The sequence below is a fragment of the Fistularia commersonii genome, chromosome 29 (genome assembly GCF_037954325.1).
Source record: "Fistularia commersonii isolate RoL2024-O1a breed Wild chromosome 29, RoL_Fcom_v1.0, whole genome shotgun sequence".
Classification (NCBI taxonomy): domain Eukaryota; kingdom Metazoa; phylum Chordata; class Actinopteri; order Syngnathiformes; family Fistulariidae; genus Fistularia; species Fistularia commersonii.
In genome coordinates, this window is record NC_141312.1 from 2,821,674 (window position 1) to 2,847,106 (window position 25,433).

The following is a 25,433-nucleotide window of genomic DNA, read 5'->3' on the forward strand; positions in this document are numbered from 1 at the left end:
CTGTGCAGTCGCCATTGACGTGGAAGACGTGAAAATGTGCACGAGTGGTTTGGGCAGCGTGTTATAATCTAGTTCGTGCCTGCAGGCTAGCTCTGCTAGCCATTAGCCGGGAGGCTAATCGACAAGCTAACCGGCTCCTGGCCTCGTCGTCTTGCAGACTAATATTCTGAGCAGTCGTGTTTCACCGCGAACAATTTAGTTTTGTGTTTGTTTTTTAAATTGGAAGCTGCGATCTAAAAAAAAAGGAATAAAATCATTAAAAAATATGTATTTTCATTAGCTGTCTTGCAGGTGCAGCTGTTTAAGTGTGCATGAACGACCGTTTTGCACCGCTCCGCTCGAGACGTTAATTTTTCATCAGAATGCATTCACGGCGATTTGATAACCAAATAAAATTCGGGGTCTGGAGAAAGGACAAAAAAAAAAAAAAACAATCTTGGAGAGACGATTTATTCCTCCTGTCGCCCGAGCTTGTTACACCCATTGTCGGGTAAATCTTTTGTTTAAATATATTCTGTTTTTTTTAACATCACCTGAGTCATCAGAATGCATTCACGGCGATTTAATAACCAAATAAAACCAAATAAAATTCGGGGTCTGGAGACATGTACATGTAAAATATTTTTACATTTTTACATTTTTACATTACATTTTTGCATTACATATTTTTTTTCATTTATCCAATAAAATTAATTATTGTTAAGATATATTGTAAAAGATATATTATTAAAATATTTTTACATGACATAGTTTTACATTTTTACATGACATATTTTTTATTATTTTATCCAATAAAATTAATTATTATTAAGATACCCCAAACCCTGTTTAAATATATTCTGTATTTTTTTAAACATCACCTGAGTCGGCCGCAATAACGACACCGAAAACATTGTGAACCAAACGTCGTTTGTAGATCACGATGTCGGGGAGCCGACACCATTTTCAGAGGATCGTGTTTCTAAAGAGTCCAAACGTCTTCCCGGCGATGAAAAGCCGAACGCCAGATCCGGACGTTTTTTGCCCCGCCTGCTCCGCGGGAATCCGATCGGGATTAACGAGAATCTCCCGCCGCTCCCCATCGATCACACAACCGAAAGACCCATCCAGGTTCCGACTCCGAAAAATGGCACGTCCTCTCGGCGGCGCTTCAGGCCCGGCCATTTATTTCCCCCAATTTCATCAGCTTGTATTTAACAGCCCGTGGAAGATGCGGGTTTCAGCCGGTGTGAGTCAGATGACAAATCTAAACCCAATATCTCTCCATAACTCTCCCTGTCTGTAAAGATCGTGCGGCGGTCGTGGCGCTAATGTGAGTTTATGTTGTTAATCGATCAGCTTTGTTTTCCTCCCTCCTCTCCCGCCTGGTACTGTATGCGCTTCCGTCATTTTTTCCCCTCCCGGAAGGACGGCGGAGGGGGATCGAAAATCTTTATCGACCGGAAAAACACGCGTTCAGCATTCAGATAATCCACAAATTAAAATGGCGGGACGGATGTGGCCGAGATGCACAAAATGGTTGCGCGGTCACAGGTGATGCTTTCTTAGATATGATTCACGAGTCAGAAATAATTATCGGCGATATAACGGGCGGTTCTTCGCGACAGCGCGCTCGGCGGGGCCGCGTTGATACCGTGAAACGGTATAAACGCAAATTACCGCCGGTGTCTCCGTGTGTTTTGCGAGTCCTATGAACGCATCAACCTTTTTTTTTTTTTTTTTTCTTTTTTTAAGCCGGCCGGGAGCACAAATATGAAGGGACGGGATGTTTTGAGTGGGTAGCGCAAATTAACAATCCGTACTGTTACAGTTGCTGCGCAGCTCCGCTTAGCGGGAATTTGGCCGCAAAAGAAACGCTCCCGTCTCCGACCTCTGACGTTTACGCTACCTGAGGATTTAAAATGAATCCGCTTTTTAATAGTCCGGTTACCAAGCAACCGTATTACAGTGTCTGCACTGCATAATTAGTTATCGGTGCTAAATATTATGCGCGGTTGCAGATTCGCAGAGTCAATCGGCGACTCGCGAAGGCATAATTTGAATTTGGGTTTTCTTCGATAGCAGGTGACAGACGGGGTCGGGGGGGCGGATATTTTTGCACAGATGCCGCCATTTGTCCCTCCAGGTGTGAGACGGTTCAATAACTTATCATCGGGGTTAATCATTTTATTTTTTTGTTCTCCACAGCCGTATAAGGGCGCATATTATTTTCATTTATTTATTTCTCCCTATTACTGATAAGTGAAATGTCCTGGATGTGATCTACAGATGACAACATTGAATCTAACCCGGTCTTTTTTCATGAAAAATTCACAGTAGGTGTGTTTTCAGTGTGTTTTCCCGCAATTTTCAGTTTTTTTTTGTTTTTTTTTTAATTTGCGTAAAATAGGGTTTCACATGACGCCATTTCGATGCGTCAAAAACACACCGAAGCCTCCAGTGCCGAGTGACGTATCTGACCAGTTTCGCAGTTTTTTTTTTCTATTCAGGTTTTTCTAATAGCTTTTCGACACAGAAAGACTTTTAACAAACCTGCTGCGTTTTAGGCTTTATTTCTCTTTTTTGACAGGACGCGATGATTTCACTCCAGATGGAAACATTTCCCTTTGTACGTCTCTTACCTGTGTCTTTACTTAAAACGATGTCACCCTTATTCCTGCCTTTTTTATATGATGCCATTTTGTTATTCTTTTTATTTATTTCAAAAAATGCATCACGCAATTTCCTTTCAACAAGCACCAAACAATTTATCCGATGCATTATGATTAATGCAGTATTCATCAAAAGTAGCAGCTCAAAATGGCGAAAAAAAAAAAAAAGTACATGTTACAATATGATCGTGATAACAACACTCACAATATATAGATAAAAATATAAATATAATATATATATTATACATTTACATATATTTATTTATATTTTGATAAAAAGTATATATTTTTAATATATATAAATATATATATGGTATAGTATATTTAAGATATAAATATATATTTTCTAAACATATATTTAAATATACATATGTATATGTATATTTGGGGAATATCAGTCTACGATTTTGTTGGCTTCAACAAGCTCCAATCAAATGATCTGATGCATTATGATTATTGATAATTCATCAAAAGTAACAGCTCAAAATGGGGAAAAAAAACATATTTACATGTTACAATATGTTTGTGATAGCGACTCTTACAATATATATATATGTATATGTATATAATATAGATATTTAACATTTATATATATTTATACATATTTATATAATATGCAGTATATATGTATATACATTTAATATGTATATCAAATATATATATATATTAATATAGTATATTTAAAATACATATTTAAATATATATTTAAAATACATATATAGGTTTTGTAAATATGTATTTATACATATATATATATATATATATATATACACATAGATATACATATATACATATATATATATTTGGCGGTTTTGTGATGTATATGGTTATTTTCACTAACAAGTGAACCAACCAGTTGGAGGGTTGGTGGTTCAATTCCCTGCTCCTTGGGCAAAACGGCGAATCCCGGTTCGCTCCTAGCGGCCAACTTAGCATCGTGCACGCCGAGGCAGCTCAGCCGCCGTCGTTTGTGTGTGTGTGTGTGTGTGTGTGTGTGTGAGCATGTGCGTGAATGCAGTCTCGCTCTTCGAACCTGCCAAGGTGATGAGAGTTCGATGTAAGTGGAGGCCATTTACCATTTCAAAGTAAATGGCCATTTCGGTTCAGGATCTTTACGCATCCTCACCTCAGGGCCGCGGTGGTTGTCGTAGTTTCTGCATGTCCGGTTGCCGGAGGTCACCACACACAAAGACAGCGAGCCCTGTATTTTTAGCAGGGTAATCATTTATTTAAAATAGAAGCCATATTTATTTAACGCTCTCCGTCTGTATTTTATGCCGCGGGTTGTAACGAGAGCTTTTCTCATCCTCCGTTATTTTAGCAATCGCACTTCACCTAACGTGAGGTGTCGCTAATTGATTAACCGACACACAACGGGACGCCGTCGCCTCATTTCCCAGGCCCTTCGCCGGTCAGGTCATTGTCACGGAGGGAACTACAACTTGCTCTCTAATGTTATTAATTCAATAATATTTTTTTATTCACTTTTTATTCTTTTATCCAATAAAATTAATTAAGATACCGCAAACACTGTGAAAGTTTTGCAGCTTAACCTCGTGACGTGCGAGCTGTGAAAATGTTTTGTGTAAATTAAATAAATCGCTAGTTGCGAGATGCTTCAAGCTCTTTTGAATTTTACATGTAAAATATTTTTACATTATATATTTTTACATTTTGACATTTTTACATTACATATTACATTTTTGCATTACATATTTCTTTTCTTTCATCCAATAAAGTTAATCATTATTTATTATTTAGATATATTATTAAAGATATACTATTAAAATATTGTAACATTACATAGTTTTACATTTTTACATTTTTACATGACATATTTTTTATTATTTTATCCAATAAAATTAATTATCATTAAGATAACCCAAACACTGTGAAAATTTTGCAGCTTACCCTTGTGAAGTGGGAGATGTGAAAATGCATTTTGTACGTGATGTTTTGTATAAATCAAGTAAATCACCAGTTGCGAGATGCTTCAAGCCCTGTTGAATTTCACATGTAAAACATTTTTACATTGCATATTTTTACATTTTTACATGTTTTACATTTGACATGATATATTACATTTTTACATTACACGTTTCTACATTTTTACATTTTTACATGATATATTGCATTTTTACATTTTTACATTACATATTTTGTATTCTTATATCCAATAAAATTAATTGTTACTAAGATATATTATTAAAGAAATATTAATAAAATATTTTTAGTTGACATATCTTTAACATGACATATTTTTTTATTATTTTATCCAATAAAATTAATTATTATTAAGATACCGCAAACACGGTGAAAATTTTGCAGCTTACCCTCCTGACGTGTGAGTTGTGAAAATGCATTTTTGTACTCGAAGTTTTGTGTAAATCAAATAATTCGCCGGTTGCGAGATGTTTCAAGCCCTTTTGAATTTCACATGTAAAATATTTTACATTACATATTTTTACAATTTTACAATTTCACATTTTTAATGACATATTACATTTTTACATTTTTACATGATATGTTTTTTATTCTTTTACCCAAATAAAATTAATTATTATTAAGATATATTATTAAAGCTATATTATTAAAATATTTTTACCTTACATATTTTTAATTATTTTATCCAATAAAATTAATGATTATTAAGACACCGCAAACACTGTGAAAATTTTGCAGCTTACCCTCCTGATGTGCGAGCTGTGAAAATGCATTTTGTACTCAAAGTTTTGTATAAATCAAATAAATAGCCGGTTGCGAGATGTTTCAAGCCCATTTGAGTTTCCCATGTAAAACACTTCCCCGTCATCATACGGCACATATGTCTGATTCCCGTGTGAAATGGCTCTAGCGTTTGTACAGGTATAACATGCCTCCAATTTGCATGCACTCTCCGGTAACCATGGTAATTCATGGTACAAATAATCCGTTTTGTATAGCGGCACCCGGCCGAATGTGTTATCGTGTTAATTGGCTGTTCCGGGCGTCGCGTCTCAGCCGGCGTTGCTGTGAAATCGGGTCCGGGGAGCGAGCGAGATGTCACCCGCTTGTTTGTTTCGTGACCCGAGAAGTCCCGATTGTTCTTGTTTTGCTGAAAAACAGCCTATATGAACCGGTCCGACTTTACTTTTCGCCGAGAGCGCGGCTCTCGAATAGGTCGAATCAATTCGCGGTCGTGTATTACGGCCATTTTCGCTAATGTAGGACAGACGCGGGTAAACTAAAAAGAGAATATGAGGATCCATTAGGCCGCCTGTAAAGCGGAGCCATCTTTATTCTCCCAAACTGGCGGAAAGTCATTGCGTTGTGTGGCGAGAGGGTGGGCAGAGAGGCCAGATGGAGATAACATTCACATAAAGAAAGAAAGCGCTAAAGCTCACTTACCGTGACTCCTCGATGTAACTAATGTCACCGATTCACATTTGAGTACAAATCCCAGATATTAATTAAGATAAAGCCGGTAAGACATAATACAGCTGGAAGGGGGGGGGGGGGGGCGCGGGAGTCAGAAAATGTGCCCTGTAATTTAATTCAAAGTCGGTACAAAGTGATTTCAAGTCTTTGGAGGTGTTTAAGTAGCCGACCGGCAGTTTGCGGCCGTCAATAAAATGGAGTGGCCATTACTTCTCACAAAAGGGTACTTTAGTCGTCTTACGCCGTCCAATCTGAAGCTGCAATTTAGCTCGGGATGTTTCTGCGCGCTCCCCCCCCCGTCCAAGATTGCAAATGATCGGTTGTGAGAGCGGCCGAAACAGAAAAACAGAAAAAAAAAAACAACGCGATGGATTTCTAGCACGCCGTCCCGCTTTTCCCGGCGCCGATGTCACCGCCCGGGGCTTCCCCGCAAGCCCCTCGAGGTCGGACTGAACCTGAGCGCCCTCGGTTGCGTATCTTTGGTCGCAATTATCACGCGTTAAATTTCCACCCAGCGCCTGACCTGAGAGGTTTTCATCTCAGGACTCGGTTTGTTTTCCGGCAAATTCCTGCAGAAAAAAAAAAAAAAAACTGAACACGGATATGCTTCATTCATCTCAAGGAGATATAAATCCTTTGGAGTGCCGAGGAATAACTTGTATGATGAAAGATTAAGCAGACGCTATGGCTTTGCCGTGCACCTGCTGGATAATGTATGAGCAGGTGGATGAATTTGTAATCAGGATCGCATCGGTTCTTTTTTTAAACAGTCTCTCCGCATTAATCACAGAGTTTTTCATATTTGACAGCAAAGTAAATTAGACGGCACGCGGTTTCGGGCATACCGATAGAGCGCGGGACCGGTTCGGAGGGGTTTTCTTTTTAAGACGGCGAAACGTAAAGCGTTTGCAAACACAAATGTGTAGAGCAGGCGTGTCGAACTCATTGTCAGCGAGGACAACATCAGCGTAACGCTTGCCCTCAAAGGGCCACATGGAAGGCTAACAGTAGCATAGCAACTCAATGTAATGTAAAATAAATCCAACTACTCCTGTTACCTATGCATTTGCTGAGATGTAAAAATAGATATATTTGTACAAGTTTCTCTGCTATAAAGTTAACTTTCACCGCTGCAGTGTTTTTGGATGCCGCCATAGTAGTTTGGCTTGGACGTTTTTTCCGAAAGGCTAACTTTAGCATACTTAGCTCCGTGTTTGGACGTAGATCGGACTCTTTGACAGACACGAAAGACATACCGCTTTTTCTCCTTGAAGCGCAGACATGCATCGGTTTTCCCGTCTTTCTTGACACAGCCTTCCATCTGCAGCAACTTTTCTCTTCCTGGATATTTAGGGGTCGTTTGTATTTCACGATCGAAGTCAGATTGTTGTGGATACACAAGCTAATGGTGGGACGTCGTCACTTGGCGGGTAACGTGATCTGCCTGAATTGTGGGAAAGGTAGTTTATGGTCAATGCACGCGTTTGAGTTCTTTATTTCAAGACGATCAGACCTTTTAAGACGTTCTGGCGGGCCACTTTTGGCCCGCGGACCTTGAGTTTGACGCGTGAGGAAGCGCGAATGAAGCTGGGGTTCGATAACAAAACAGCCCAAAATGCATATTAAACAACTTGCTAAGTCTCTTATCCGATTTTGAACCGTGTCAATATTCAGACACGAGGACGGTTAAGAAATATGTCTTACTCGGATGTAAATCTTTCCTCTGGTATTTATGATTCATGTGAATTCATGATGTGGTTCCGTAGCCCAGCTCCACATTTGCTACGTAAATAATGTTTTTCAAATGTAGTTGACGTTTGAAGATGCAAAGCTTTGGCCATGTTAGCGAAGCGCTAAGGCGTCGCATCCTAAATCCTCATCACGTCGTCATGGAAATGGTGCTTTTGAAACTACGCCAGGCTCTCTTTGAATAAACAACCCAACCTTATACAAGCTCTGGATATTTCGGGATTTAGGATAAAAAATGCCATAACTGATAAAGCTGATATCGTTGTTGCATTAAGAAACAAAGTGCTTTCATTTTGTAAATATTACAAGTGTTTTTGTCATGCAAAGTCTCCTGACTCCTGTTTTATTGATCGTGCATGTTATGTATTAATTATGTTGTAGCATTGCAATTCAATTTCAGTCTTCTTCAACTTGAACGCTCATATAAATAAAGGACTACGGATGCACGTGAGATTTAAACGTAAATGACAAGGAGATTAGAAAAAAAATTGGTATAAACATCCAAAATTTACCCTGACGGAAGAAGGTGTAGGCTGAAGCTTTAGCATCGATACGTTTTAGAAATAAAGAAAAGAATAATTCTGATATTGTGACCCAATAATTTGACCCAATGGGGCATTTAGATGGTCCTGGCTGCGGAAATTAACTTACTAATTAACTTAAATTAACTTAGTTAACTAAAAGGTTTAAATCAAACTGCGAACTGGAGGTATCGTGACGCGGTGTGACGACCGACGTTAATGTTCTCCAGAGTTTTACCGAGACGCCGGAAAGCGCGCTCACGTCTCTTTTCTCTTATCGTTCTCAGCCGGGACGACGTACATCTTTGGGAAAGGAGGTGCTCTCATCACCTTCACGTGGGCCCCCAACGAGCGGCCGAGCACCCGGGCCGACCGCCTGGCCGTGGGCTTCAGCAGTCAGCAGAAGGACGCCATCCTGGTGCGAGTGGAGAGCACCCACGGGCTCGGAGACTACCTTCAGCTGCACATAGTAAGGCCGGCCGACGGGTTAGTGGACGTAAGCGCGCGTCCGAACCGGTCGCGGCGGCGTGGTTAGCGCTTCTGCTAATCTCGCAACATCAACTGTGGGAGGTTGGATTCCCAGCTCCTCCCTTCTGCGCGCGGAATCGCACATTTGCGGTCGCTCCCGGTCTTGTATGGTATCTCTGCCGCCAATCGGTGCGGACGGGTGAACTTGAAAGCGCTTTGAAAATGCTAACGCGCAGGAGTCGTGATTAGATCGTCCTCCGCAACGTCCTAAATAAGAATTGCCCCTCACAACGGTAGCAATCTCGTGAACCGATCGACACTTCGGTTATTCGGTTTTGGTTGTTGCGTTTCGAAACATCGGAAATGTTACAAAAAGATAAATATTAAACAGCCAAAGGAATCTTTTGCTGTTTCTTGCAGCGTCCCTCGGATGGGAGGGTTAGCCGTTGGACTTCTAGCTCCGGCGTCCTTGACGCGGAGACCGTTTTCACGTTTGTTTCCACAGGACGGAACTGTAATATCCAGACAAAGGATAAAAAACAATCGCGGTAAAATGGTGCCAGTTGGTAAACACGTGTCTGGAATCAAATGACACCACAGCAGCTGCCGTCAAGCGCGTTCCTCCTGGAGGGAAATGGTCCTCCTTCCTTATAACCACAGGACAGATGTGCCAGGATGAAAAACCGGAGGGGAGATCTGTCAAACGTCTGCGAGCGGCGTAATAATTAAAAACACATCTGTTGTCAAAGCAAAAGGACAACAAAATTGCGGCAGCGCTGTTTACCGCAATCTCTTCTGAGCCCCGAGGACCCCGTTCTCAAGAACAAAATGTCTCCGAGGCTTCTTCTGTATACGGCTTTTTAAGCTCCCGCAAATATTCGGAGCGGTGGAGTGCGTCCTCTTTTTTTTTTTTTTTTTTTTTTCTTAATAACCTCTTCAGCCAAAGGTGAGACAAACAGCTTCGTTCCGCACCGCCAAATAAATGACTCCGCCGAAAGAAAACCCAGCAAGAAAAGAAAAATGATCCGTTGTATTCCGATTAACAGACATTTTGTAAAAACATAAATATTTGAAATTGTTTTTGAACACGTTATCTACCGTTATTTCAATCGCTGGGCAAAATGAAATCAAAATAAACATTATCACATAATTATTTACGAGTCAAATTAAATATTTTACATAACATTATATATTACATTATATTATATCATATTATGTTATATTATATTATATTGTATTATATTGTATTGTGTTATATTATATTATATTATATTATATTATATTATATTATATTATATTATATTGTATTGTGTTATATTATATTATATTATATTGTATTGTGTTATATTATATTATATTATATTATATTATAGTATATCATATTATATGATAGTATGTTATATGATATGATATGATATTACATGATGTGATATTATATTATATTATATTATATTATATTATATTATATTATATTATATTATATTTATCCAGGGTGAACACCACCTCTCGCCCTCTAGACAGTGGATGGATAAGATAAGATAAGATAAGATAATATAAGATAAGAAAATGGAAATTCTTTTGTCACAGCAGCGTAACAGTTATATTGTCAATAAATGATAATGTAAATATAAAAAGAGACACAATTAGACAATATCAAAAGATCCGCATATAAATTTGCAGAGAGAACAACGACAACAAAATAAAGGATAAGGATGGACAACAAAACAGCAAAAAAAAAAATTATGAAGATAAGTATGTATTTATTATATTTACATCATTATTCATATTTTTTAAGTGAGGAAGCGACCTTGTCTTCTCCGAAATCCGTCGCCCATCCTCACCCTCTGCTGATAAATGCTAAAAATCTGCTGTTTAAGCGCGAGAATTTTTTTTTTTCTCTCTCTCTTGCGGCTGCCAGATCCTTGCACTCTGACACATTGCTTATTTTGACACATTATCACAGTTCAGCGAAGGGGAAGAAAAAAAAAAACAGAAGTTCGGGGGGGTGTTAATGTAGTCTTTTTTTGGTTTCCCAAACAAAGCCTTCCCGTGTTTTTCTTTTTTTTTTTTTTTTTCCTACGACCTTTAACGTCAGCTCTCATAATCCAGCACGTTTTCTTCGTTCTCGTCCGCCGGGCTAATCCACCGACCAGAGAACCCCAGAAAATGTCAAAAATGACTCTTCCCAATAAAATGCAATTTCCAGTTTTACTGATTTTAATCGACGGTATCGATAAACAGTAAGCAGATAAGCAGATATGAAGATGTTGAGGTTCTTTGGGAGCGACCAGGATGGAGAGGATCAGGAACGAGTCCATCAGAGGGACAGCGGAAGTTAGATGTTTTGGAGAGAAGGTCAGAGAAGCCAGAATGAGATGGTTGGGTCAATATATTGGTGGACGGATGCTGGAATTGGAAGTCTAGAGGAAGATTTATGGACAAAGTGAGAGAGGATGTGAAGTTAGTTGGTGTGAGAGGAGGATACAGAAGATGGAGAAGGTTGATTTGCTGTGGCAACGCCTGAAGGGAAAAGCCGAAAGGAGAAGAAGAATCGACTGGATCGATAGTGGGAAGGAAAGGAAACACGTGACGGTTAAAGAGGCGTCCTTTAAAAACCAAAACAAACGTGGACAACCGCTATAAATAACCGATAATGATCGCTAAAGTTGTGACTAGAAATGAGCCGCCATCAAATCTCCGCCATCGAAACCCCTTGCGTTCCCTTTTCTGTGCACGTCCAGTGATATTAATAAGTATTTTTGATATTTTCAAATGTCCTCAACCATCAGTAAAACCGAAACTTCGATTAACGGGAACAAAAGGAAACCGCACGTGGTAATCCTGGCGAATCTCCGCACAATCCAACTTTGATGATGATACGTTTACGTGCTTCAAAGAAAAAAACGCCGCGTACAAAAGACATAAACCATTAGCATGTTCGCCGGGCAGCGCGTTAACGGCGCTAATGCTTTCAGATGCACGGGTTCTTTTTAATGAGCTGCTCAAGGAAGAAACAAAAATGTAATTATTCATTGGGTTTGAAACGCCGATAGCCGACGAGGCTAGCACGCTAGTATTTTTCAGGAGGTGCTTAACCGCGTTCGACGCTAATTTTGTATGTTTTCCAAAGGAGGACATTGACATTTGTGTTTGTTGACCAATGACGTGCGGTGAGGTTGATGGCTGGTGTCAGATTTACAAACATATGAACCCTACGGAGTAGCTTATTCACCATTTTATTGGCAGCCGTTAACGTGTTTTGTTTAAAATATCATATCAGCATTCTTTACATATACAAACTGTAGCATAGAAAAAAGCACATTTAAAAAAAAACTTTATTATGTCTTACCTTTACTTATGAATGAAGTCCATACGCCACCAGGGGGTGCTGAGCGGTTTTCCTTTAGCTTAGCATTGTGGATGCTGGTTTTGAGTCTTTGCTGTTCATTCAAAGCCAAATCTATCCTGGACATCCCGATTGTTTTTGGCGCGATTTGACTTTGAATGTGAGCGGCCGACCGCTCATGTTTGATTCGGCTTCTTTGCGGATTCTTCAGGTCACAATATCTCATTTGACTCCAGACATTGTCAGAATTGGAGAAAACAATGCAGGAAAAGCAGAAAAGGCGCTTTCTTACCGGACATCCACACAGCCAGCCTTTTCTTGTGTACCACTCCGTTTGAAAAGACCGAGTCTTCCGTCTCCTAGTCTGAAGCTAATCCGTTAGCGCTGGCGTCGGTCTTCCCTTACTTATTATCTCCTGCTTCGACTGAAAGTCCAGTTTTGAAAATTCTTTCAGTTTAGCTATGTAATCCTCCATTTTGGAAATAAAGCCAAGCAAGAGGAAAAAATAACTGGATGGCAGCACTTGACTTGCTAACTGTTAACAGTAGCTTGCTATTGCAAATTCTACTATTTGGCTCCCTGGGATCAGCGGTGCCCCCTAGCATGAGGCACCATCATTGCGTGCCTCACTTAGCGTGTCTTCGCTGCCGCTTTATGATCGCTCGGCACGAGAAACATGTCACAGTTGTTGACGAAAAAAATTATATACATGAGCTAAAGTATGGAAATTTATTTCATGTATTAGTGCTTGAGGTGTTTGAAAATTTTAATAATAACATCCACAGAGACAGCAATATGTCTCAGCCGCATAGCATGGCAGCTCAGAATCATTGCGCAATCCATAAATTTAAACACTTAATGTGATTTTTTTTTTTTTTCAGAAAAAAAAACGACTAAAATGTTGAAGTTAGATGGTAAATAACTTCTGAATAAATAAGTTTTTTTTCATTTTACCTTTTTTTTCTTTCCACGATGCCAGGTGAGGCCCGGCCTCACCTGCCTCTACTGACTGCACGTCACTGTTGTTGACACACTTCGTCCCAATGAGATGTGATTTTCGCATCCGGCGCCGCCTTAAGTAGATATAAAATGCAGCGCAAATCCAAAGTCCAAAGAAAGAACAGCGGCTTGTCACGTTCTCAGACGGGCGGCGAAACAAAATGAAACGCCGCCAGAAAAAAAACAAACAATCAGGATTCAGGCGGGCCTCGCAGAACGCGACCAAATGGATCCGAACAACACCGGCGTCGGCTGACAGCGGCAATCTACCTTTTCTTTATTGGCGAGCGCTATCGGATAATTATAGACTCCGACCTGCAACCGGAGGATCGGACGGTGACGGGGAAAAAGCCGACGTCGTCCGTAGTGAGTGGATTCAACGTGTTTATTGTCAAATGCACGGCAAAGAAGGTTTTATTTTTTTCCCTTTAACGCGCATAAGTAGCTTAGTGACGATGTAATAATACCAAGAAATCCAAAGCAGCACGTGGATGAGTCGCAGTGGAAATGTAAACTTTGCAACTGAGCGGATGCAAACAGCGAGAGTGTGTGAGCCGACGGGTTAACGGGCCGGCGTGTGAATATCGACGACCGTCCTCGTGCGACGGCACAATCTTGTTTTTTTTTTCCTCTGAATATTAACGCTATTATTGTGTCATGTCAGCTATTACCACCTCGGTGTCTGCGCCGCTGTTATTATTAGGATGAGATCATTAGTGGCTGTCTCTCCCGGCCCTCCATCGCACTTTTGCTTTCTATTTCGCCACCGTCGCTATTGTTCGCCGCCGTCGTTCAGTGGAATCAAAACCAGACATAAACAGCCTTATAAAACAGGACAGCAAAAAAAAAAAAAAAAAAAAAAATGTATCTTAAAATTCGCACTACGTATATAACTTTTTATTTTTTTAACATAACATTTAATATAACTTTTTTTTTATTTTTATTATTATTATTTATTTTTACTTTTATCCTGTACATACTCTTGTAAAATACATTGCAAAATGTCACTGTGCCTGCACAAAAATAGTTAAAAATCTTGATTCTTGAGCAATAAGAATCAATTTTGAGTGTGACTCCAAATCCAGACCTCCACGGGTTCATACGTTGGATTTCCATTGATCATTTTTGTGAGATTTTGTTGTCCGCACATTCAAAGAAGTATTTAATAAGATTATGCCATTCATTCGGATGCAGAATGTGCTATTCTAGTGTTCCTTTTATTTTTTGGAGCAGTGTATGAAACAAGAATTATAAGAAAAATATTAAATAACTCATTTTCATTGACGGCCACGTCAGCATAACGGTTGCACTTAAAGGGCCACCGTTAACGGTATCAGTAGAAATGTAGCTAGCAAGTATGTCATTAAAATGTATTTTATTGTTGTTAGTTCATTTTGAAAATGTCATTTTAAATTTGAAGATTATGGCAATCTTGTAATGTCTGAATAAAATTTCATTGATCCCCATTGGGGGAATTCATTTGTCACAGCTGCGTGACAGTTATAAGGGTCAATAAATATGAATATAAATATAAATAGTGAGACAATTAGAAAATAGCAAACGAAAAAAAAAATCCACAAATAAATAGACAGAAGAGAGAATAACAACAGCAACAACAGCTAGGATAAGAAGAATGGAAAAGAAAGAAAGCAAGGGTGAAAATAGACGACCAAAACGAAACGACAACATAAACAGGATGACAATGGCAATGACAAGAATCAAATTAATAAACAAAAATAAACAGGACACGAGTGGGCTGAGACCAGCAAGAGCTCAGTAACCAAATGTAATGTAAAATAAAATAACTATTTACTAATTAATTTAGTGATTATTAATTAAACTATTAACTAAAATAATACACTTTTTCTTAATGTCAAATAACTAATAAAGGGGTTTCTTCTTCTAAAAAAAAGGGTCGGCGATTGAGTATTCAATTAACAAGTATTTAATTAAAATGTATTTTATTTAGTTCTATTTTAGATGATGGTGATCTCGATTATTTAAGTTTGGGTTATTTTTCACAAATAGACATTGAGTATTTTGCTTAAAAATAATCTTCAAACCAGTGTTTTTTGTTTTTGTTTTTGTTTTTTTTAAATGCAACACATATTTTGTTTATGCATAGCATAAAGGCAAAAAAAAAAAAAAAAAAACAATAAATGCCCCGTTAATTCATTTTAAATTTCAAAAGGGTTTCTTGTGGCTCCCGGTTGGAAAACGGCTCTTTGAGCGGAAAAGGTTTCCATCCAAGTCCAGGACAGGAGATATTACAAACCTAGAGGGCATTTCCTGGGGTCCAGTTCTGCCGGAAAATGTCCAATTAACCAGTTTTCATTTGAAACTCTCAGAAAACAGATGTTTATCTAATTTGCATTCCTTTGCAAAATCTCAAAACATAAATCTGGTTTTAGAGTATTAATGACGTACGTGCGGATTTCGCAAAATCCAAATCCGCCGAGCGCTCGACGACAACTCAGCGAGATGATTGGATGGACGTTAAATGGAAAATTCACCCGGATGAATTGAGTTTGCAATCATGACAGCATTTTCAGGCCGACAACCTTTGAGGGAAAACACGAGGTCACGTTTGGGGAGCGAGAAGCAACTCCGAGGAGTTAAAACAGCAGAACAGGTGCTGGTTTAAAAGTGTAAGAGCGATTAATAATGTTCTGTCAGAAAAGGAGTGATGTGCCGCCGCCCGGGGGGGCGCGCTATTTAGGTTTTTTTTTTTTTTTTTTGTTGTAAATAATTTTTGGATTACTTGTATTTTTCATACGGCGGAAAACAGGTCAGGAGCGAGACGAGCCGTCGGCCGAACGTCGCCTCCGTGAAATTGCAGGAAACCAGGACAGTTGAAAATGGGAATAAAAAGCCGTGGATTGGGGCGGGGAGGCTTTGGCGTGTCGCGCACCTGCGACCTCAGACGCTCGGCCTTTTTTTCGTACAGATGGCAGTCGAACGCCGGATGTCGGAGGACGGCGACAGGAAAGCGACTCCGTAAATGACAGATTGAATGGTTGTACGTCTCTATATGACAGCGGCGGGCCGTGCATTTTGCACCCAGGAGCAATACGAATCCATCCAGCCCCTGATAATTAGTTTATGTTGTGAAAAAAACATCTTATTATGCAGAAATGCATTATAAAGTATAAAGAGAGGTGCATCGCAGATAGATAATTCTTGCAGCTGCGACACATAAAAAGCACCAGTAATAACCTTATAAAGTTGCAGTATCATGTAGGAAAATAGCAGCATTTTACTCACCAAAAATTCTGATCATTTGTAGACATCCTCCTTTCTTTTCTCAAAAAGAGTTCAATTATTTACCTCGGAGCCTGTTAGCCAGGGCTACCGCTCGTAGTTCGTGGCTTGAAAATGTCGGATAAAATTCTTTTCCTGGTTGTAACAGGTTCGCTAGCTTAAAAGTAGCCCGACCTGTCTTGACTATGTCCAGCTTTTCTTCAAAAAGAAAATGGCTTTAACAATATATTAGTAACTAAATCCGTTTCTCCTCCTCCTGCAGCCGTGGTGTGTTGACAACACTGATATTAAACTAGCACAACTATATTTCTGTTCGCAGCTCGCTAGTACGCTTTCCCTCGCTAATCCGCTAGTCCACTCTCTGACTATCCAATCAGAGGGTGTGAATATGCTGACGTTGCTGAAGCCTGCTTGAAGGCTTTGATGTCGCCAACTCAAAATCTGATTGGTTGAAGCAACAGCGTCATCAACACTTATTATTTGCATAAAGGGCTTGCAGAACTGATTGTGCTGACGCGCTTCACGCCGCCAAAAAATTTAGCCGCTACACATCGGGGCAATGAAAAGACCGTGAAATTCTGTGGTCGCTCAATTTTGACACCAAAGAAGACAACTTTCATGGTTAGCGATCAGCTAACAGCTAAAAATGTATGTAAGAATTTTCAAAATGTTTAACATCTTTCCGTGTAAATATCTCATGTTACAAAGTGGACACCTGCAGCTTATAGACAAGCGCAGCCTATATATGTACAGTATTCGGTATATAAGCCGCGGTGATGGTCGATTCTTTCACAGTCAGTTTTTGGAAATTATTTCCACACTGATGTCGAGTGGCTGGGAAAACTTTATATTTTGGGTTTCGTGCTGCGTTTTGAGTGTGCCGAACAACTAGCGTCTTCTTCTTGTCTGCATTGACTTCTTGCACCTGTCTTGTTTTTGCACTTCCTGCTAGAGCGCCCCCTGGTGGCCGTTAGCAAAGAAAATACATAGATTAGCAACGTCGCTTTATTAGCCGCAGGGTTCAAAACATGGGAAAAAAGTAGAGGCTTAGAGTCCTTCATTTTTATCTATTTCATAAAATGAATTTTAGTTTAGTTTTACTATATTTTTATTGTTTTTTTCTTCTGAGGTTAGAGTATGGTTATTTACCACGAAAAAAGTTTTTCAAATACTGCAAAAAAAGGCTAATAAACAATAAATTCAAAGAACCAAATTACAAAAAAAAAACTGCAAAGTTCACGATGCTGGGTATTTTTGTTTAGCAAAGCAGATCTCATCTTTTATTTATTTTTGTTTAATTTCACTAAATTTTTATTGTTTTTTTTCTTCTTAGGTTAGAATATGGTTATTTTATCCCAAAAAAAATTTCAAATACTGCAAAAAAAAAAAACTAAAGAACAATAAATTACAAGAACTGAATTACAAAATAAATCTGCAAAGTTCACGATACTTGTTATTTTTGTTTAGCAAAGGAGATCTTGTATTTTATTTATTTCATAAAATTTATTTTAGTTTGTTTTTACTATATTTTTTTGTTTTTTTCCTCTAAGGTTAGAATATGGTTATTTTATCACAAAAACAGTTTTCAAATACTGCAAAAAACAAGGATAAAGAACAATAAATTACAAAAATAAATTAAAAAAATCTGCAAAGTAGCAATGCTGGGTATCTTTGTTTCACAGAGACGATCTTGTATTTTATGTATTTTATAAAATGCACTTTAGTTTAATTTTACTATTTTACTTTTTTTTCCTTCTAAGGCTAGAATATGGGTGTTTCACCATGAAAAAACATTTCAAATACTGCAAAAAAAAAAATGCCAAAGAACAATAAATAACGAGAACCAATTAAAAAAAAAAAATCCGCAAAGTAGAGATACTGGGTATCTTTTTCTCTAAAGGAGAACTTGTATTTTATGTATTTAATAAATTCAATTTTTGTTTAATTTTACTATATCTTCATAGTTTTTTTTCTTCTTAGGCTGGAATATCGCTATTTCATCACTCAAAAAAAAAAAATCAAATTCTGCGAAAAAAAATGCAAAAAAAAAAGTGAATTAGAAAAAAGTAATTAGCAAAGCAGCAAGAGCGCCAAAGCCAAAACATGAATTAGCGAGGGTCCACTGTATATATTTTCTTATTTTTTGCCGGTGCAGGTTGTATTCAGGTGCGCTCAGACGTCTATAAATCACAATAAACGCTTTTCGTTTGTGTCGTTACTCATGGATCCAGAATATCCGCCGCTCTCACCGTCCTCGGTGTCACTTCAGAGGCCAGACCTTGTATTTTTCATTTCGCTCACCGAGTTGTTTTCCCGCCGGAGGATCCGCCGCACACGGGGAAACGTGTTAAGACGGGCATTTCAAGAGGAGACACGGTTTTGGCTCTAAATTTCCCGTGACTCGTTCCGGCCACACGCGTGACGGACTCCTCCGAGGACTCGTACGACCTGACCTCTGCTGCGAGCGCACTCGGTCCGACGCTCGGAAGGTCCCGCGGGATCGTACGGGAAATCGCGCAACTCTTCGGTGGACTCGACTCCGCTCCTCGCAGAATGTTCCAGCCTTAGAGATTGTAATTGTTGTCCGGAGAAAGTGGGTCGAATACGACCGGAGCTGGATATTTTCTCGGCTTATTAAAATTCCAAACCGCCGCCGGACGCTTGCTGGTGAAGGACGGCATCGGATGAATCAGATGTTGGAGACCGCTGGACTGCGAAGATGCAAAAGCAGTTTTACTGATGCACCGGAAGACAAATCTGATATGATTTTCTCTGTAAAAGAAACAAAATTCTGCATTCACAGTTTAATATTTACGGTTTAATGCAGGGGTCGGTAATATTTACCGCTCAAATAGCCGTTTCACCACGGTAAGAAAAACACAGGGAGACACACAAAACCATTTGAAATATAAAATGAATTAACACGGCATAAAATCTTTTTTTTTTTTTTTTTTGCCTTTATGCTATGTATAAATAAAATTTGTGTCGTATTTTTTTTAAATCAATGGAACAACTGTAGAGAAAAATGACATTTCTTCGTGCAATAAAACATTTTGATCTCCAAAAAAAAGGCACTGGGTTGAAGGTTGCTTTTAAGCAAAATACTCAAAATAAATGTCTATTTATGAAAAATAAGCCAAACTCCCTCTGTGTGCGTGCAGTGGCTGATAGAGCGAGAAAAATATTTTAACACATTTTATTTAGATGTTAGAAAATCACCATCATCTAAAATAAAAAAAATAAAAAAATTTAATTAAATACTCGTTAATCAAATACTCGGGTTGGCGACCTCAACACCTTTATTAGTTATTTGACATTAAGAATTGTTACATTTATTTCACATTACATTTGGTAATTAAGCCCACTCGCATCCTGTTTATTTTCGTTTATTAATTTGATTCTTGTCATTGCTATTGTCACTGTTTATGTTGTTGTTTAGTTTTGGTCGTCTATTTTCACCTTTACTGTCTTTTTTTTTCCATTCTTCTTATCCGCTGTTGTTATTCTCTCTGCTGTCTATTTATTTGTTGATTTTTTTTTCTTTGCTATTTTCTAATCGTCTCTCTATTTACATTTATATTCATATTCATTGAAACTATTGACACAGTATTTTTTGACACGCTACTGTGACAAAAGAATTTCCCCAAATGGGGTTCAATAAAGTTTTATTAACGTTACAAGGCATAATCTTCAAATTTAAAATGACATTTTAAAAATGTACTACAATAAAATACATTTCAATTAAATACTTGTTCGTTCTTTTCAAAAGGAACAGGGTGGCCGACCCCTGGTTTAGCGTAACTGCAATTTTTTTGCACTCTATCATTGTTTCACCTTGGGAATGTAAGAATAAGAATAAGAATAAGAATAAGAATAAGAATAAGGATAAGGATAAGAATAAGAATAAGAATAAGAACAACTTTATTTATCCCGAAGGAAACTGTTGTGACAGAGTTCAAGTAAAACATAACAATAATAAATAATAGTAGGAAATTGTATAAACAGTAAAAAAAAAAAAAAAAAGAAAGAGGGGGAGAGTAAGAAGTACAAATAAAACTATAAAGTAGCGTCTCATTTCTCTGCACGTCCAGAACACGCAGAGGAATTGACAATAACGCTGATTTTATTTTTCTCTTTGCTATTTTGTAATCCTCTCTCTATTTATATTTATATTCATATTTATTGACTCTTAATCTGTGACCAAAAAATTTCCCCAACATGCAGATAAATGGACAATAACGCTGATTTAGACTCGCGACTTCGACTTGAATGACTGAATGAATGAAAATCTGTGAGCGACGAGGACGCGGGGAGCGGAGTTAGATGGAGGAAGAGCCGAAAGGAAAAAGAAGAAGATATAAAGCGAAGCGGTGCGTGAAGTCTTTATGTCCAATGACTCATCAATAGCATTGGAGAAAAAAAACGGGAACAGATGAGCCGATGAAGTGTGGGACCGGAGCCTTGAGCTGCCCGCCGGTATCTGTTTTAAGACGTGGAGGAGTATCGCCGCCGCCGCCGCCACATTCTGGGCGGATAATCCATTCATGGATTGGCGCCAGAACCCCGGGGGCGCCGGCCCGTGGGCGGGAACCGAGCGGTTCCGACCGTTACCAGACCTTGGAAATATTTATTGTACTTTGTACACAAATTAGTCATTTAAAATGTGGAAACAACCACTTAAATACAGGTTTAAAGGCCGCATTGGTTAGGAATATATTGTTGCCTTAATGTTGATGTCATAAGGTTGATGCCTTAATGTTGATCCTTTAATGTTAACCATACGTATACTATATAAGTGGTATCCTCCAACCGATATTGGGGCTTCTTTTTCTTCTTCATATTCTCACTCTGGAATATGCTCTGCCATTAAAGCCTACACCCGTTCTAACGGGTCGTTCTTGTACACACGGTACATTTCTCAAACCGAGAAACATTACATTGGTGATTTTAATTAAAAAAAAAACAAAAAACGCGGAATAAAAAAAAGCGGTAAATCATGTCGATCAAGCGGGGGTGAATTTTTATGAGCGGATAAAAACTCTGTGGGGAGGAAAAAAAAATGCCAGAAAAAAATGAGAAATCTACCAGAAGCACGTTTATATGGACGAATCTCCGTCCGTTTCTTGTCTGCAATGACCTTTGAATTGCTTTTCGACGCCGCTGGTATTTTATTTCTTGTTTTTCGCAAGTGCGATGTGAAAATGTGGCGAAGCGCGTCGGCTCCTCTCCGAGTCTGGAGGGAAAAAAAAAGTCCGTCTTTTTAAATATGTGCATATGGGATCCCTATAAAATAAGTCGCTAAAAGTTGATTTCTCCGGCTTTAAGTGAAAAAGGAAACGTCGAAAGGTGTCGCGAAACCCGACGCAGAACAGCAGTGGCGTCAGCATGAATAATTATTTCTAATTCAAAAGGTTTCTGGAGGGATTTTGCATATAATTAGAGGGCGAGAGCGAAAGCTAGGAGACAGATTTTACATTACACGCCGAGGCGTTTTACATTTGAATCCCCCCCCCCCCCCGTCTTTCAGCCGGGCGTACGTGTCGGAAAGTCGGAGAGGACGGCGAGCCTCGGCGTTTACAATAAATTGCACATATCGAGGAATAAGCCGCGGAGGAAAGCTCTGGCTCCCTCCTTCCGTCTGCACGGGCGTGATAGAAGAGCTCGAGAGTCTGAATGCACCGCAATACCGCGGCCTTTAAGATATTTACACCGTGTCTGTGAGGCCAGTAAATATTGCGCGCTTCATGTGCCACAGAGGACCGGCAGAATTTCATTTCAATAAAACACTACACCGGCCAATTTCACTGTTTACTTCCTCTCCCCGGATGAAAGTGTGATATCGTGCGAGCAGCTGCCGGAGTTTGAATAAAACCCTGCAGTCTCTTGATCTCCGCGTCCGAGAGATGGAAGGTGTGGGTGGAAATTATGCCGCCCAAAAGTTGCTTATTATGATAATGATTAAACAATAGTGGGACGTGTTACCCGCGAGTATCATCATATCCGTCATGTCGCGTCGATAAATTGATTTTAAATACCTCCCTCCGTTCTCGTGGTTTTCTTTTTGGGGGGGGGGGGCCATGTGTCTTTTTTTTGTTTGTTTTTTGTTTTTTTGTTATTTTATGCCGCCCAAAAGTTGCTTATTATGATAATGATTAAAAAATAGTGGGACGTATTACCGGCGAGTATCATCTGTCATGTCGCATCTATAAATTGATTTTAAATATCTCCCCCCTTTCTTGTGTTTTTTTCGGGGGGAGGAGGGGCATCCATGTGTCTTTTTTTTTTTTTTTTTCTCAATATCTCAAGGGCTAAAAGTTGCTTATTATGATAATGATTAAACAATAGTGGGATGTGTTACCTGCAGGTATCATCATATCCATCATGTCGCATCTATAAATGAATTTTAAATTCCTCCCTCCGTTCTCGTGTTTTGTTTTGTTTTGTTTTGTTTTGGGGGAGGGGCATCCATGTGTCTTTTTTTTTTGTTTGTTTTTTTTGTTTTTTTGTTTTTTTTGTTTTTTTCTCAATACCTCAAGGGCCAAAAGTTGCTTATTATGATAATGATTAAACAATAGTGGGACGTGTTACCCGCGAGCATCATCATATCCATCATGTCGCATCTATAAATTGATTTTAAATACCTCCCTCCGTTCTCGTGTTTTGTTTTTTTTTTTTGGGGGGGGGGGCATCCATGTGTCTTTTTTTTTTGTTTGTTTTTTTGTTTTTTTTGCTTTTTTTTCTCAATATCTAAAGGGCCAAAAGTCGCTTAGTATGATAATGATTAAGCAATAGTGGGATGTGTTACCTGCGGGAATCATCATATCCATCATGTCGCATCTATAAATTAATTTAAAAACCTCCCTCTGTTCTCGTTTTTTTTTTTTTCAGGGGGGGGCATCCATGTGTTTTTTTTTTTTTGCTTGTTTATTAGTTTTTTTTCTCAATATCTCAAGGGCCAAAAGTTGTTTATTATGATAATGATTAAACAATAGTGGGATGTGTTACCTGCGGGTATCATCATATCCATCACGCCGCATCTATAGATTAATTTTAAATACCTCCCTCCGTTCTTGTATTTTTTTTTGGGGGGGGGGGGGCATCCAGGTGTCTTTTTTGTTTTGTTTGTTTTTTTGTTTTTTTGCTTTTTTTCTCAATATCTCAGAGGCCAAAAGTTGCTTATTATGATAATTATTAAAATAGTGGGATGTGTTACCTGCGAGCATCATCAAATCCGTCATGTTGCATCTATAAATTGATTTTAAATACCTCCCTCCGTTCTCGTGGTTTTTTTTTGGGGGGGGGGCATCCATGTGTCTTTTTTTTTTTTTTCTCAATATCTCAAGGGCCAAAAGTTGCTTATTATGATAATGATTAAACAATCAATAGTGGAATGTGTTACCCGCGAGAATCATCATATCCATCATGTCGCATCTATAAATTGATTTCAAATACCTCCTTCCGTTCTCGTTTTTTTTTTTTTTTTTTGGGGGGGGGGCATCCATGTGTCTTTTTTTTTTTTTTTTATTGTTGTTGTTGTTTTTTTGTTTTTTTTCCTCAGAATCCCAAGGGTTGGTTTCATCCTGCCAATTGAAAAATCACCTCGGAACAACAGCAATTAAAAAGCCATTGTACGGCGCTCTCCTGAAACGCGCCGTTTGCCTCATTGACATGCAAACGAGCAACTATATAATGCACTTTAATTTATTTCCTTGCTTATGAAAAGCCTTCTCCAATGGAGGTTTTAATCTAATGTATTAATGTCTAGTTTCATTCGCGTTGACGTGTCGGGGGGGATAAATGAGCCGCGCAGTTAGAAGACGTTAGGACGGGCTTCGTGCAGATTAACATCGCCGGGACTTCATTCCTCCACCTCCGAACACTGCAAATTCCCGACCTCTGAACTCGACTGCACGTGGAACTGCTGCCATGCAGGACTGTCTCAGAAAATTTGAATATTATAATACCAAAACAAAAATGTCATACATTCTGGATTCATTTCAAATTAGCCTAGTAATACATTCAGGCTATACACTAAGCTTGCCTAGCTATGCATATGGCCTAAACGTAGCCTAGCTACGCATATAGCCTGAACGTAGCGTTTAGCGTATAGCCTAAACGCATATGCGCTATACGCATAGGCTAGCCTAGCAAATAGCATAAATGTTAACCTACCGTCGGTGAAAAGTTACAATTCAGTTTATCCTTTTATTTTCTCTTGCATCTTGTAACTTTTTTAAAAATGTTCATGTTATCTTATATTCTCTTGTACATATACAAAAAGAAAGATAGGCGTCAGTAAAGGAAACGCAACTTATTTGACATAGGAAATTCTTGCAATGATAAAATAAATGAATAAAGGAAAACAATTTAGAAATTTATGAAATTTGTAAAATTAGCAGGTACAAAAAAAGAAATAGAAATTTTACTCTTGACTGGGCTGCCACTGTACTTGGCGCATATACAGGATATATTCTGCAAAAGGAGCATGCAGGCCTGCATGAATATATATGTATATATATATTTACAGGACAGAATATATATACAAGACTGTCTCAGAAAATAAGAATATTGTGATAAGGTTCTTTATCTTTTGTAATGCAAGTACAAAAACAAAAATGTCATACATTCTGGATTCATAACAAATCAACTGAAAAATTGCAAGGCTTTTATTATGTTAATATTGCTGATTATGGCTTACATCTTAAGAAAACTCAAAAATCCGATTAGAATATCATGAAAAAGTAATTTTTGTTTTTTTTAATTGCATTACAGAAGATAAAGAACTTTATCACAATATACTAATTTTCTGAGACAGTCCCGTATAAACTGTTCTCTCCGTTGCACCCGCATTTCGTATAGGAATGTTTATTTATTGCCAACACGAATCCAAATGCACTGCGTACAGCAAAGTAAGAATACGTTTCCACACCGTACATATGACAATATACTCTAAAAGAGCATCTTCTACGTCTGATGGAATCAGATGTATTATTATCATCGTGGTAGTTCAAACTCTCGGCT

General features: G+C 38.5%; 1 protein-coding gene across 7 annotated transcripts in view; it reads left to right on the forward strand.

The window, feature by feature from the left end:
- Window positions 1–25,433, forward strand: part of LOC147216637 (neurexin-2-like) — a 174,582-nt gene that overhangs the window by 138,127 nt on the left and 11,022 nt on the right. For all 7 annotated transcript variants that reach the window (XM_086177451.1, XM_086177458.1, XM_086177455.1 and 4 more), the window contains one exon: window positions 8,626–8,807. In XM_086177451.1, the coding sequence (XP_086033577.1) occupies window positions 8,626–8,807 (182 nt within the window). The remainder of the gene's footprint in view (window positions 1–8,625; window positions 8,808–25,433) is intronic.